Source organism: Falco punctatus, assembly GCF_963210335.1.
Source record: "Falco punctatus genome assembly, chromosome: 2".
NCBI classification, from domain to species: Eukaryota; Metazoa; Chordata; class Aves; order Falconiformes; family Falconidae; genus Falco; species Falco punctatus.
The window spans coordinates 23,165,112-23,180,217 of record NC_137581.1 but is presented as its reverse complement, the minus strand read 5'-3'; the positions used below and the strand labels follow the sequence as shown (position 1 = coordinate 23,180,217).

The following is a 15,106-nucleotide window of genomic DNA, read 5'->3' as shown; positions in this document are numbered from 1 at the left end:
CTGGAATGGGCTTGGGCCACACTCCAGGAGCCTGTGCTTTTTGCATCAGGAAGGTCTGGGACCACAGCTGGCCACTTCCAATCTGCAGCAAAATCCAGCTGTGGTCCCTGTGCTGCTCAGCAAATACCTTCTGCTCGCTGCCTGCATTGCCCAGCCCTCTTCTGCTTTGCCATTTGCCTGCCTCCTTCACCTCTCCCCCTGCAGTGACACTACTGCTCTGCAGCTGCCCGGTGCGTGGGTTCTGGGCAGTAAGTCAGGGGGGTCTGAGTGACAGAGAGAGGAAGGAATGAAGGAAAGAGGAAAGAAAGAAGAAAGGAAAGGGAAAAAAGGGAAGGGAAGGGAAGGGAAGGAAGGAGAAAGGAAAGGAAGGAAGGAAGAAAGAAATAAAGAAGGAAAGAAAGGAAAGGAAGGAAGGAGGGAAGAAAGGAAGAAAAGAAGGAAGGAAGGAAGAAAGAAGGAAAGAAAGGAAAGGAAGGAAGGAGGGAAGAAAGGAAGAAAAGGAAGGAGGAAAGAAAGAAGGAAAGAAGGAAAGGAAGGAAGGAGGGAAGAAAGGAAGAAAAGAAGGAAGAAAGGAAGAAAGGAAGAAAAGAAGGAAGGAAGAAAGAAAGAAGGAAAGAAAGGAAAGGAAGGAAGGAGGAAAGAAAGAAGGAAAGAAAGAAGGAAAGAAGGAAAGGAAGGAAGGAAGGAGGAAAGGAAGAAAAGAAGGAAGAAAGGAAGAAAGGAAAAAAGAAATAAAGGAAGAAAGAAGGAAAGGAAGGAAGAGAGGAAGGAATAAGAAAGGAAAGAAAGGAAGGAAGGAGGGAAGAAGGAAAGAAAGGAAAGGAAGGAAGAAGGAAAGGAAGGTAGAAAGAAATAAAGAAGGAAAGAAAGGAAAGGAAGGAGGAAAGGAAGGCAGAAAGAAATAAAGAAGGAAAGAAAGGAAAGGAAGGAGGGAAGGAAGGAAGGTAGAAAGAAAGAAAGGAAGGAAGAAAGAAAGAAGGAAAGGAAGGAAGGTAGAAAGAAAGAAAGGAAAGAAGAAAGGAAGGTAGAAAGAGGGAAAGAAAGAAAAGGAGGAAAGGCAGAAAGTGAGGAAGGAAGGAAGATAGAAATAAATAAATAAAGGAAGGAAAGCAGGAAGAAAGAGAGAAAGGAAGGAAGGAAGAAAGAAAGAAAGAAAAAGAGAAAGACAGGAAGGGAGAAAGGAAGAGAGGAAGAAAGGAAGAAGAAGGAAAGGGAGGGAGGGAGGGAGGAAGTAAAAGACAGCCAGGCCGCCCGGGACAGCGGGGTAGCGCGGGCCCGGCGCGGGCCGCGGTGTGGCGGTGCGGCCGGCAGGTGGCAGTGTCGCCGCGGGAGGCGGCCGGCGGTGGCGGTGGCCGTGGCGGTGGCGGTGGCGGCCCCGGGCGCGGCGAGGGTCCCGTTGCGCGGCGTTGCGGCCCCGCCCGCTCCGGGCTCGGGGCGCAGGCAGCGGTGCTCTCCGCAAGGGGATCTCACGGGCCCCGGTTGCGTTCTGCCAGCCCCAGCGTGCGCCGCTGGATCACTGTCATGGGCATCCCTCCTGCAGAAGGGAGCAGCAGGGACCAGAGCTGGCAGGAACACGGGACCTCCTCGGGGCCGCATCGTTGCCTTGATCCCGAGAGGAGTCGCCTCCGTTGGCACACCCACCCTCCCTTCCCCGGGCTTGTGCCACCAGGGATCAACAGGAGGAGTTTTGAAACTGCTCAGCATCCATTTCCCACCGAGCAGCACAGCAGCACCAAGTACAATTCCACTTGTCCCCCTTCCTCTGCAGTTTTGGGGTTTTTTTTTTGTTTATTTGTTTTTTTCCTTTTTCAAATACTTATTGCTGTTGCAGTACATCAGCTGTTGCTGTCATGTAAAACACAACCCCATGGAGCAGAACCTGCAAATGTCTGTGGCACCATCTGGAGAGCCCTGGTGGCACTAAAGAAAGCCATTATACGTCCTACATAAACCATGCTTGAATGGCTGAATAAATCCCTCCTCCTCATCACTTTCCTATCCTCAGATCTCCTCACACATTATAGCCCTGGTATACTCCTTCACAGCTGCCCTCCAAGAGTCTGATCCAAATCCCATTCAAATCACTCCCGTTGGCTGCAGTTAACTTTGGACCATGGCCTAGACCTCCTTTGCTGGATCTTGGCTTTACGCCTCTGCCATGCCCTCACTTGGAACAGTCTCTGCCTGCCTGAAGGCTCTCTTTCATCAAATTCCCCTTAGCCACATTTCGTCCAGGACGCCTCTCTACACTGGGTAAATGATGGCTTCAGAGAGCATATTGGGATGCAGCAGGGACCGTCTAAGAGATGGCAGAAGATGTGGAGATTACCGGCCAAGGGAGGGTATCTGCTGAAGTGTCAGCAGGGAAACAAAGGTGGCCAACAGCCAAGGTGTGTTGAGCCTCATAAGGAAACTTAAGCAAGGCAAGGAAGTTCTTCAGCAGGGCAAGGCAAGGGACTGACAGTGAGGAGAGGGCTGAACTAGTACATGCCCTAACTAAATAAATGTATTACTCCAGTTTCAAACAGGACAGTACTGGTGAGGGGAAGTGAAGGCGATGGCAAAGGGACTCCTCAAAAATAGAACTGGAGCACTTTCAAGGGCTCACTTCATCCAAGCCCCTTTTCCTTGGTTACACTGACTGTAGTCATGGCATTGCTGACAGGGCTGCGCCTAATCTGCTTTTCAAACTGTCTAGTGGGGAGACTCTTACAGCCTCTCGAGGCAATTTCTTCTGACTCTTTTCACTGTTCCTCACTTGTCTCGCTGTAAAGAAGGGTCTCAAGGCATCTGGTCCATCCACATTTCTTCTTGTCATTGCAGCCCTGCCACAACAGGCACAGGACAGTTCTCCTTGCAGCCATATCCTTGTTTCTAAAACTTACTGTATTTCCTCTCAGTCTGCTCTTATGGCCAAATTTAAATATAAACTCCTCAGAGAAATGCCTTTGGTTTTTTTCACAGCACTCTGCAATACAGGATAAGCCCTATGATTCTTTGTAAAGCCAAATATAAAAAGAAATTTCAGAAGTGCAGCATCATGGTTATATACACAAATGCTTGGAAAACAGGACTCGCAAGGATTGGGCAGTTCATTTTCTTCTCATACACATGGACTTGAGACCCACTCCTGCATGCTGAAGTTGCAATATTTCCCTCTTTCAGAATCCCCACACAGAGGCTGCACCAGTGGAGGAAACTCAAGGCTGCACAGCAAACATCCCTCTTCCCTGACCTCACTTTCCACAAGAAGCTCTGAAGGTACCTGAGGCTTCCAACACATCTTTTTTTACCTCTTATGGGTTTGTCCCTAAGCAGAAGTCTCCCTGGGCCAGAAACATGACTAACATCCAGCAGAGGAGTTAGGAGGGCTTAGAGGAATGGGAGTGCCCTCCAAGCACTTCACAGGCTGTCAGGTAAAATCACCTCCCACAGGTTTTACTCCCCCTCCCCACTCTTCCAGGGGCTGTGCTGTAACCATGGTCCCATGGGTTGCTCTCCTCTGCCTCCCTGCCTGCCTCTCCCTGTCCCCCAGGTCCTGCAGGAGCACCCAGATCCCGCTTTGTGTCAAAGCCAGTGCAGATACAAGTGCAAGATGAGCTGTTTCTGAAAACGAAAGCGATGGCACTTTTTGCAAGACGCTGAGTATTTTGTTGGATTGGTGAGCTGAGCTATCTCATCCAGCTGCTTCTGTTTGCTACAGAAACAGCAGGCAGACAGGGAGCACTAGCACTTCAGACTAACGTGACATGCCACTGGATGCACAGACTGGGATGTGATGGCTTTCTGGCTCCTTCCCATCCATTGCTGCTCCCCAACTCTGCCCTTGCCTGACAGTTACTCCAGCTGCATCACTGCTTTCTGCCCATGCTTCATTCCGTGCAGCCCTGAAGGAGAGAGAGGGCTTGAAAGCAAATTGTGCCCCTTCTCCTCTGCCACCTTCCTGGCTCCCAGTCCCAGCTCCTTCCCTGTGCCATGGAGGGAAGTGCTGTCTCTCCAGTTGCTCTCCCCCTGGCTGGCTTTTAGCTCATGCTGCATCCTCCTCCATCTCCCAGTCCTGGCTCCATAACCAGGCACAGAGCCAGGCTAGCATCACACAAGCATGCAGAAGAAACCCCACATCTCCCTCGGTCTCACTTCCCCAACTTGATGCTGTCATGGCCTGCAGGTGTCAGCTTGTCTCTTCCTTTGTCCTGACCTTAACTTGTAAAAGCTCTCCCCCGTCTGAGCCACCCTGTCCCTTGCTCTTCCCCCCTCCCCCCGCCTCTCCCCGGTGTTTGCAGGTTTATAGCCAGTGAAGAATGAAGCTCTGACATATCTAGTGACCACATCGGGAGCAGAAGCGTGGACACTAAGATTTTCCAGCAAGCTATCACTGCTCCCAGCCCTCTGTCATCTAATTGCTGGGACTCCTCTGGGAGGGCAGGATTTTTCAAATCTTCCATGAGCAGCGCTGGTGTGTGGCTTACCTCACTTCTCAGGGCCAAGTTGAAAGGATGGGATAAAAGCAGGCATAGGAGCAAAAGGAACTTAGCTGGAACAGGACATAAATCTGCCACCCCAAATGGATTTTTATCTCCCACATCTCTGCGGTTCTTTTTACAATTTCCAGTGCCTGCATCTAAACCAATTGGGATGATTTTTCCCAGGAACTGTGAGGCAGGTCTATGAGATGTTTTGCCAAAAATAGCTTTATTTAGAGCCCCGGGCAAGCTGTGTGTACCTGATTTGTACAGGGACAAATTTCCAACCAGGCACAGTTGGAACAAACCCTGCATCTAACAGTGATAATCACTAGTGCAGAGAAACTGCAAGAAATGCAAATCTCTGCTGGAATCCTAACACTTTCCTTTAGTGTAAGGGCCAGGAGGAACGTGGAGATGGGTAAGCAAACTCCATCACATCACAGGGAGGGGCGGGGGGGGGGGGGATTAGGCTTCCACAGGAAACGTGCAAGCTGCAATTAACAGCTAAGTAAAACACACAAAGTACCTGGTTTCTATATCATGACTTGTTCCCTAGAAGCAGAACGGCATTCCCAGCTAATAAGCTCATTGGCGTCATAATCCTGTAGTTGCTGAGGTCTTGGCACTACATCAGTTACCTTTTCTTCACCCTTCTCCATCAATGTCTCCCTCTGGCTTCTTCCCATAACAAACCAAATAGCTTCAGCTTTCACTTGCACCTCTTCTGACCCCTCCTGTTTTCAGTGCCACCTCATCCTTCTGCCTGTCCAGCCGTTGACAGTGTTGCCTCTCACCACTGTTCCTCTACTTGCCCTGTAGGCCCACCCTTTCCAGTTTCTGCTTTTTGAGCTCTTGGGAAACTGTTCTTGCCAACGTCTTTAATAAGTCTCTGATAAGCCACAGGTTGCTTAGAAAATTCATCTTGTCCTTTGGCTTCTTGGGACGCTGATTTAAAGAGAAGGGAAATATGCTGTCTTCTCCTTGCTCAGAGGACAAGAAACCATAAGCTATAACTGCAACAGAGACTGGTTGGATGTTAGGAAAATACACTCATAGTAGGAATAAAGATGCACTGGAGCAGAAGAAGATTGGGAAATCTGTGGTTTTGTGAATGTGCGGCCTTAGCGAAGAAGACAGAGCAACATGTCTGGAGTGATCCTGCTTTGGGCAGAAGGATAGAGTGGAAACCTCAGTGGTTCCAGTTTCAGTTCTCTTTTTGCTCCTTTGGGGATGCTTCTAGGAAATCCCTTTCATTCCCATGTAAGGATCATGTGGCTCTACATGTTATGGTCCTTTTCTCTGCCTTTATGCCCACTTAATCTCATGCACAGCTCAAAATGCTGTCTTGCACACCTGCCATCAGATGTACCTCTTCCTATCTGAAGTGAAACTGTCTCAATAAGGTCTGTGGGACTAATATGACCAAACCATCAATGATGTGGCAACAGAGGGTGAAGCTATGAGCAGGTTTCCAATCACAACTTTAGGAACCAGCTGTGACTGTCACAACTAGTTTTACCACATCCATTCCAGAGCAAAGGATTTGATGCCTTAAAAGTAAAGGGAGTTCCCCCTTTTCCCCTTCTCTGGTAATTTTCATTCTTGGGATAAAAATTCAGCTTACAGAGTGGACTAAAAAACCCAGGACTTGCTATTTTGCTGGCTTATCTTGAGCAATGTCACCTCACACAGTCTCACCCTTAGCCAAATACTGACTCACCAACAAAGGGTTAGCAGCAGAAAAGGAGAGAGGGCATACCAGATGACAGATCAGCTTTCACTGCTGGAAGCTTGGTAGGGAGTGAGAGACACATATTTTGAAGCAGGGGGAACCTGAAAAGTTGTGCTGAAGTGTAGTTAAAAGCCAGTAGCTTCACTACCACTTGCTACAGAGAGGTACAAGCTCCTCTCCAGGAAGGGCTGAGTTCCAAACGTGACTCTGGAGCCCTGCGATGCCGCACCCAGCTAAGGCTCCCAGCAGGTAACTGTTTGCTTTTCTCTGGAGAAGGATTTGGGCCAAGGGAAGTGGTGTTCAAACACAGATCTCTGTGCAGTCCAGGAGCTGGTATGCCTCCCCTAGCTCCACTCCGGTCCTGAGACAGCTTGGTCTCCTGGCATGGGTTGTGGGTGCCCTCTGTTCTCTCTGAAGGGAGCTCCCTTTCCTGGTTCTGGCTTCTTCTTATGCCAGTGAAGTCATTAAACACTGCCTGCCTCTGCTCAGTACTTTGAGGTCTGCAGGGAATGTCCAAAACAGGCACAGCTGAATATATAATGGCACACACGGCCTCTGCTCAAACAAAATACCAGCATGCTACGAGTCACTCATGGAGACAGCTCTTTTCCAGTCTCCACTATCAAGTCTAGCCCTGCAAGTGGAGACACAACCATCATACCCTTTGCTTTCCAAGCCTGCTAAAAGTGTTTTACTCTTTAATCTTAAGCATACTGTGCCAAGGCTTCTTTGAGCAGATGCTTTTCTCCCCCTGGTTCTGGGTCAAAGAACAGGGAGGACATAAAGCTGCCACTGGCACCAGCTCATCATAGCTAGATCAGCTCTGCCATGAAACGAAGCCTAGAAACCCTCTCTTTGCCAATGCTTTCCAAGTGGGATGCTCTACACCTGCTTGAGATGCTTCTGTTCTTAGCCTGTTGGTCCAGCTCACCCTCATCTTTCAAGTTTCTTCCTTCCCAATTTTTGGGTCATCAGTGAAGAATATGGCTGTTTTCCAAGGCACCTGCCTCTTCTGTCCAGTGGATCCTGGTGTATGGAGCCAGGCATCAAGGCTCCTGTGGACATGGGGTTCCTCCTAAAGTTACCTCGGTCAGAGGCAGCACAACTGCAGCCTTTCCTTCTTCCAGCGGTGCTACAGCTGGAAGCAAACAGTTCCTGGAACAAGCCCTCATATAAGGCAGCAAGTGCACTAGGCCTAATAGTAGAGGAGCCACGTGTTTGATTTACCTGCTCCATGAACGAAGCTGGCCAGGCCTGACTCATCACCAAGGTATGCTCGGGAAAGAGAAGGACTCAGCTCATTTTCTCTGTGTTTTATTTGTCCCCGTGTTGTGATCCCAGAAGCACTGGGGAACAGAGGAACTGCATATCAGGACAAGTGGTAGGAGGAGAAGTGACAGAGAAAGGCAGAGACTAGGAGAAGCCTTCCCTCCATGCACTTACTTCTTTGCTCCATCATTCTTTGTGCTCACAGCTAAAGTGCTGCTGGGGCACATCAGTGCTTGCAAGGTGCACAGAAAGGTACTGTAAAGGGTGCTGGAAGCCAGTGGGCAGCAGCAATGAGGATAAATGGTAAATGGAATTAAGTAGTAGATAACTGAAAGTAGGTAGTATTCACTACTAAAATGGACACTGCAGATTTTCCACATTTCATTGTCCTCCCTAGGTGCTAAACCAGACACGTTCCTGACTGCTATAAAAATATCCTTGAAGATATGGTCATTCTTATCCTTGTCCAGGGTAGAAGAAAGCAGGAAGGGAACTGCCTTTCAAAGTCACAGATTATTGGAAGCCACGTGTGTGCGTGGGTTCCCTACACTTATACGAAAACCTCTCATAAGAATAACCCTATAAATCATCAAGAGTGAAGGGAGCCCAATGACATTTTTCTATTTCCAAAGTAAGACTCTAAACATAACGCTTAACTCCCAGCCAACTCTGCCCCGTGTGGAGGCTGGATTGTAAGGTGCATTGTCCAGCCTGACAGACCCTGCTTTGCTGGTCATTGCAGGGCTGTCATTCCATCCCTGGTTGCACTTCAAAGCACTGAAACCTTCCAGAGCAACGTTTCTTCTCTCAGCCTGCAACATCTCTCCTCGGCTGTGGTCGTGGCAGCAGCAGCAACCGCAGCGTGGGAGGTAGCAGGCTTCAGTGTCAGACTGGAAAGACTTTCACACTTTTGGTTAAATCACTGCTTTCGGAATTGATTTATGGGCGTAATTTTTCATACCTGAAGGGATTTTCAGGCAAATATATGGGTTTTTAATGATGGAGGCAAGCACAGACTCCGAAGCCTACCTTTCATATGGCCAGCACTGCAGGGTTCTGGGACATGGTCTTGTACATGGGAGGTAAAGCAGGATTAGCACAGGGTGTGCATGAGCTCCTGTTTCCCTGCCCCAGCCTCAGCCAAAGCATGGTGGTAGCACGGCCCCAAGAGGGGCTGCTGGATGCAGCTTTTCTGACGGCAGCAAACCAACCATCATTTTGGGGCAGGATCTGGCCTGCGTGTAACAGCAGCTCCCAGCTCCTGGCCAGGGTTTGCTTAGCTGTGCACTGTTCACATTCGATGCTCAGCCCTGCTTGGAGAAAGAAGAAGGCGTTAAACATTCCCTGCCTCGTGGTCCTTCATGTAATAACAGTCAGTATCTCGGTGGTGCAGAAGCAGAGAAGGAAGCTTTTGCTGCAGTACCAGGGGATGTACCTGAGCAAAGCAGGAGCAGTAAAGGTGTTGCCTGTGCAAAGCTGTATCAAGACCTGCAGCCTCACTGTCTTTCCCTGGAGCTATAGGTAGAACCGATGTCTCCATAGTTTCTGGTGCTGTGGATGCCTGTGCCAGCTGCCCCAAGGGAGAGAAAAATCACCCTGAATCTTGCTCAGCTTTCCTTTAAAATAATTAACACTAAATTCATATGATTCTTGAGCACACACCTCTCCCATACATGTCTAAGTGACCTGAATATTGTCTGAGAAGGAAATAAAAAGATGTATCACGCTTTTAATCTCTTGCCTAGTTTTAAAAGCCAGGATTTTTAGAATGTCTTGTGGAAACCCTAACCCTAGCCTAAGGTTAAAGGTGATTAAATATAAACTATGAACTATTTCATAAGTGACTGTATCTCCTAGGAAAAATTTGCAACAAAAAAGTCTGGACAACTGTTCTTGGTGAAATGACATGGCACAAGAAACTCTAGCAACCTTATAAGCCTCCATGTCAGCCTTGCCTTTCCCCAGCACAGTGCAGGGCTGGCTGCTCTGCCAGGTGAAGGTTACCGTGAACCTTTACCTTTACAAGGTCCCAAAGCTGTCTTGATTCAGGTAATGCTAATTTTCCCATTTATGTGGTTGTAAAAAGGATGAAAAAAGAAAGAAAAAAAATGTAAAAGTGCTAAACCCATAAACTACGTCAATTCTTTGAAGAAAAATACTTCATTCATTAGAACTAAACCATGCAGGTCTGATTCTACGTCCACTCATAAAAATACCTTGGCACCGTGGTCAAACAATTCCTATCAGTTCTGCAACTTCTCCGTTTTCACAGCAGAGCATGGAAAAAATCGAAACCGAACATGTTATACTAGAGAAAGGACAGGCAAAATTTCAGCCACTGGATATGTTGTTTACCCAGGGCAATGCACTGTATGAATCTTAGCACAATATCGTGACATTTTGTGTGATAGACATCCTTTCTGCAGCTGGATCTATTTTTATAGTAGCTCCCATAGTGCAATTTCAGTGCCAGACCTTGTGAAAAGTGCACAGAAATTGTTCCACTGCGTGTTACTAGTGACAGGTTGATGCTAATAAATATTGATGAGAAAAGCTGAGGTTTAAAAATGGGTTTATGACCCAAAAAAGTCTGAGAAATGTTACTTTAATTAATACGGTGCTTTGCTTCTTAAGCAGAACAGTTTTATTTGAATTTTGCTCGTATAATCATTGGTAAAGTTCTCACTCATTGACTGCGTTTTGATGAATAAGGGTATACAGGTTTGGATGATAAATTTCTCAGGCAACTTGCAGGAATAAATGACCAGAAATGTCCATGTTTGCACACACATCTTAATGCCCCCAAAGGAAAGAAAAGCAATAGGCGAATTACGTCTTCAGCTCAAGTCTCCACCTTATTGTTTAAAGTCTCATGTAAAATGGAAAACCCCAAAGAGCTGTGGCAAGTTAACTTCGTTTCTTCCCCCTCGCTTTCAACCGAGGGACTGGGATCATCCTCTAGCCAGGGGGGCACAGACCCTCCTCCTCCTCTTCCCCCTCCCGTGGCTCTCCCGGACCAGCAGCGCGGCAGGGACTGTGGCGGTCCTCGAAGGATGCTGGAGGGGTTGCAGCTGCCGGGGGCAGGTCCGGAGCCTCCCCGTCGAGGAGGGGAGGACGATCCTCCTGACCCACAGCAAACCCCATCAGCTCCTGCTTCCTTCCACCCGCTATTTTCTGTTTCTCGTTTGAGCGTGATTTTTTTCCCCCCACTCGGCTGAATTTCCGACCCTCTTCGAGGTGGCCGCCTGAACAGCTCGTTTCCCTTGTACAAAATACCCACTGTCGCCGTTGTCGCGACAAGGCAGATGTTTCTGGCGACAGGCGGGCAGCGGCTGCAGGGAAGGCGGGCTGGCTCCGTGACGGCGGGTGGCAGAGCCCTGGTTGCCCGGCTCCCCGCAGGGAAGCCCCCGGCCAGCCCCCTCGCCCCGCTCCAGCCCGAAGGAGCCAGGCTCTTTTGCACGCCGGGCTCGGGCCCAAAAATGTCACCTGGAAAAAGGCACCGCAGCGCCTCGGGGGCCGGCTGGCCCCCCACCTCTGCTGGGATGTAAAGCCAGGTCTGCAGAGAAAAAAAATGCAGAGAGCCGCACCGGGCCGGGAGCTTCTGCTGCAGGGAAATTGCTTCTCTCCGAGGAAGGGTCCGAGCTTGTAGAAGAGGAGGAAGGGAGGCAGGAGCTTGTCCCTAAAGAGAAATGTCCCTGGGACCAGACCTGCCTCCCAAAACACGTCCCGCTCTCGGCTCGCAGCCTAATTTGCCTCTGCGCTCTTCCTGGAGATCACCCGCGGATTTTCTGACGCATCTCCGGGCTTGCCCCCACCCGTCGGGCAGGCGAGCGCAGCCCTGCGCGCTGCGGAGCCCCCGCCGCGGAGCCCCGACGGCCGCGGAGCCGCGGGCCGCATCGCAGCGTCTGCCGCAGGCGCTGGCGGAGCCCGGCGGAGGGTCCGGCTACCTCTGCCGGTCACCGTGAGCCGGTTATCGGGGGACACAAATCCTGCCCGCAGGACACTCGGGCTCTTTTGTTTTGTTTTAGTTTGGGTTTTTTCTTTTTTTTTCCTTTTTTTGTTTTTTTTTCTTTTTTTTTTCCTTTTTTTTTTTTTCCCAAAAGCAAAAGAAAAGGAAATAAACCAGGTTCCAGTTTCCAAAGACGTGAGTAAGTAGTCCTGGGGCAGCCTTCGGTAGAGCCTACAGAAGGGCCTAGAAGGGACGGGGCCGGCGGGGTGTCAGCCTCGGGGCGGTCTGGGGCGCTGGGTTCCGCGTCCGCGCTTGTGTCGCGCTGGGCACGGCGGGACCCGCACCCCGGCGAGGCGGCCGTCAGCGGTAAGGCGGCGTGCACTCGCTTCTCCTTCGGTGTCCAGACGGCTCTGTGTACCCAGGGCTGCACACACCGTCGGTGGTCGCCCGACACCCGCCTTCCCCGGGGGAAGCTGCCCCGTAGTGTCGGCAGCGGCGCGGGGTGCCGGGGGAGAGCGGGAGAGGTGCCCTGCGGCCCGCAGCCAGCCTCGCTTGGCGGGGCCTGAACACCTTTCGTGTAATTTTTGCGGTACGGGAGTTTCGGAGCGGTGGCACCGAGTTTCCCAAGGGGAAGGCGATGAGGGTCGGGCACGGCACGGCACGGAGGCAGGAGGCCGGCGCCAGCCCCTCGGCTCTCTCCCCGGTCCCGTCCTCTTCCTCGGCCCGGGGCGTGGGGCTCCCCGCGGCTCACCGAGAGTCCTGCTGCCTTCTGGGGGCGAGGCTGGGGGCGAGCAGGTCCCTGGAGGCCCCCGAGGGCAGGTTCCCAGGCGGGCATGGCTGCAGATCCTCCTTGCCCTGGAGCTCCCCGGAGGACACCACACAGTCTTGCTCGGGGACATTGCTGTTGCCCGCCCCTCGCTTTTTGTCTTCTTCCTTCTTCCATTTCATCCGCCGGTTCTGGAACCAGATCTTGATGTGCCTCTCGGTCAAGTTCAACATGACAGCCAGCTCCACCCGCCGCGGCCTGGAGATGTACTTGTTAAAGAGAAACTCCTTTTCCAGCTCCAGCAGCTGCGCCCGGGTGTACGCTGTCCTCGTCCGCTTGTTCTCCTCGGGCTCCACCACGTAGGACCCCCCTGGAGAGAAGGGAGAGTCAGCCCCGGCCCGCCCGGCCGCCCCCTCGGGCTGCGGGGGGGGCGGGCGGCACATCCCCGCACCCCTGCACGGTGCAGAGGACACGCGGGGGTAAGTAAGCGGGGCGAGGGGGTGGCCTCGGAGTGAGACGTTGCTGGTGGCGGCAGTCACGACTGCTGCCATTTTACGTTATAATAATTCATTTTTGTCTTTTAAACAATTTGGTCGAAGCTTTCAGGGAAGCGCCATCCCTCGAGCCGGGAGAGATGCTCAAGAGCCACTGGTCGAGTGTCACCGAAAGCTCCGAAGGACTCCGAAGGTCCAGGGCCTGGCAATTGCTCAGATTCGTGTAAAAAAAAAAAAAAAAAAGAAAAAAAGAAAAAAAGGGAAAAAAAGGAAAAAAACTAACCCAAAAGAAACCTCAAGCCAAAACAATAATTTAAAAAAATTAGTTCTCTGTGTGCTACACACGCACAAGCAACCAAAAAACAGAATTAAAGCCAAAAAGTAATTTAAAAAAAATCTCACCTCTCCAGTAAAAGACCCATTGGAGAAGCCAGCCGGGCAGCGGGGCCGGCGAGGTCCCACGGGGGGCGCGGCGAGGAGCGCCGGGCACGGCGGGCGGCTCTCCCCGACGAGGCCTTGCCGCGGGCACCCGGCGGCACAGGCCGCCAAAAGCTGGGGGGAAGCCTGGTGGAACAGGATTTGGGGTGTTTCTCCCGGGATATCGCCACCCTGCAGCCCTGGGCTCGCGGAGGCTTGGGCCCTTTCGCGGCCGCCGGGACCCCCGGGGCCGGGAGCGCAGCCCCTGCGTTCCGCCAGGTTGGTGGGACCTTGGGTTTGTCATTCTCGGAAACAGCGTCGGGATCGCCATTCCCAGCTGCCGTCCTGCGTGGGTACAGGGGCGCGGGTGGCACCGGCGGGGCAGCGAGGGGGCTGGGGTGGGCGCTGGAACCCACGGCTGCTGCTGGCAGCGCCGGGAGCCCGGCTGGGTGCGGGTTCGGTGGCGGTACCATCCGCAGGGAGCGGTGGTTGGAACAGCCAGGTTGAAACAGCCATTTGAAGGGTGCTACGCGGGCTTTCCCGCCTCTCATCTACCGATTCCCATGATTTTATATATATATAATGTTTATAAATACAAACCTATGTATATATACTTGTGTGTGTGTATATATATATATTTAAATATATATTAAAATACATGGATACATTAAAATGTTTATAAATACAAACCTATGTAGATACACCGATGTGTATATGTATTAAAATATATATTAAAAGACATGTATATGCATAAAAAAGTTTGCAAGTACAAACCTAGGTATATACATGTATGTTTCTGTACGGATGTGAAAAAATTGTTCTGTTATGGTGGAGTAAACAAGTGCTACCGGGCGGGCGGAACAGCCGGGGCTGGTGGGAGGCCCGCGGGACGGGTGAGCCCCCGCAGCCGGCCAGTAGCCCCCGGGCACAGCGACCCCCGCAGCCGGGCACGGCGGGTGGCACCGGGCCGGGCTCGGCCGCGGCCTCTCTGGGCGCCTTTCCCTGGCAGTAACAACGCGAAGCCCCGCAGCATCCACGGACGCCTAAATCCCAAGGGTTTCCATGCAAAATGAATCCTGAGGCGGTATCGTTTGCAATGTATACCGCTGCGCCCCTCTCGCTGCGCGGGCGCGCACAGCGCACCCGCGGTAGCAGCAGCCCGGTGACACGCACCGTGTCACCTGCTGCACGGCCCTCGCCTGGACCTCCCAGCAGAGCTGGGAAGAACTGGGAAGGGTTTTCGGCCTTTACGGGAAAAGTTTCGTTTTGCTGATGGTTTTGTCATTCCTCGGGTACAGGAGACAGAGAAGAAGAAAAAAAAGATAGTTCTAGAGTTTGGCTTTAACTTCTTTTTTTTTCTTTCTTTCTTTTTTTTTTTCCTTTCTCTCTTTTACTTTTTTTATTCCCAGAATTTATTCAACCCAAGGAAAAGGATTTGATTTTCCCCCCACTCACCCCCACCCCCCCGGCTCAGTTTGCCGCCGGGCCCGCGGCGTGGGGCAGCGCTCCTCTCCCCTTCCCGGCGGCTGCGCCTCCGCGGGGACCGTGCACCGCCGCCTGTCCTGCCTTCCCCCTCCGTCTGCTCCGTGCAATTCCCAAACTATTTCGCGGTGATTTTAATACTCCGGTCCTTTTTTCAACTGTCTATTTGAACAAAGCCATTCGTATAATATTTGCCGTATAGGCGTGACAAAGGCGCAGGACACGATAACATTGTGCAGGCAGAGACAGAAATATTGTTGGGCAGCGGAACTTTTTGCCCAGATAGAGTTTCTTCCCCTCGCTGGCAGCCCTGTTTCGTTTGTGCATTGTTTCCCCTGCCCTGGGTTTTCACTCGAGAAGGTGCACTTACGGCTAAAACCCACCGGGAAGCAGGAGGGGGTGGGAATGAGGGGCCAGAAGGGGAGAGGGGCTCTGCACCCCGGGCACCGGGGAGAGCCGAGAGACAGCGGAGAGGGGCTGTTCGGCTGCCTCGGGGTACCGGGTGCTGTTCGGCGGGTACCTGGTGCCGTG

The 15,106-nt window shown here is 51.6% G+C and overlaps 1 protein-coding gene across 1 annotated transcript in view; it reads right to left on the bottom strand.

The window, feature by feature from the left end:
* Positions 1 to 886: 886 nt before the first annotated feature.
* The window catches only part of PDX1 (pancreatic and duodenal homeobox 1), a 31,289-nt gene continuing 17,069 nt past the window's right edge, over positions 887 to 15,106 (bottom strand). Inside the window, exon 2 of the mRNA XM_080376467.1 lies at positions 887 to 12,552. Within this exon, the coding sequence (XP_080232593.1) occupies positions 12,164 to 12,552 (389 nt within the window). The 3' untranslated portion in view covers positions 887 to 12,163. The remainder of the gene's footprint in view (positions 12,553 to 15,106) is intronic.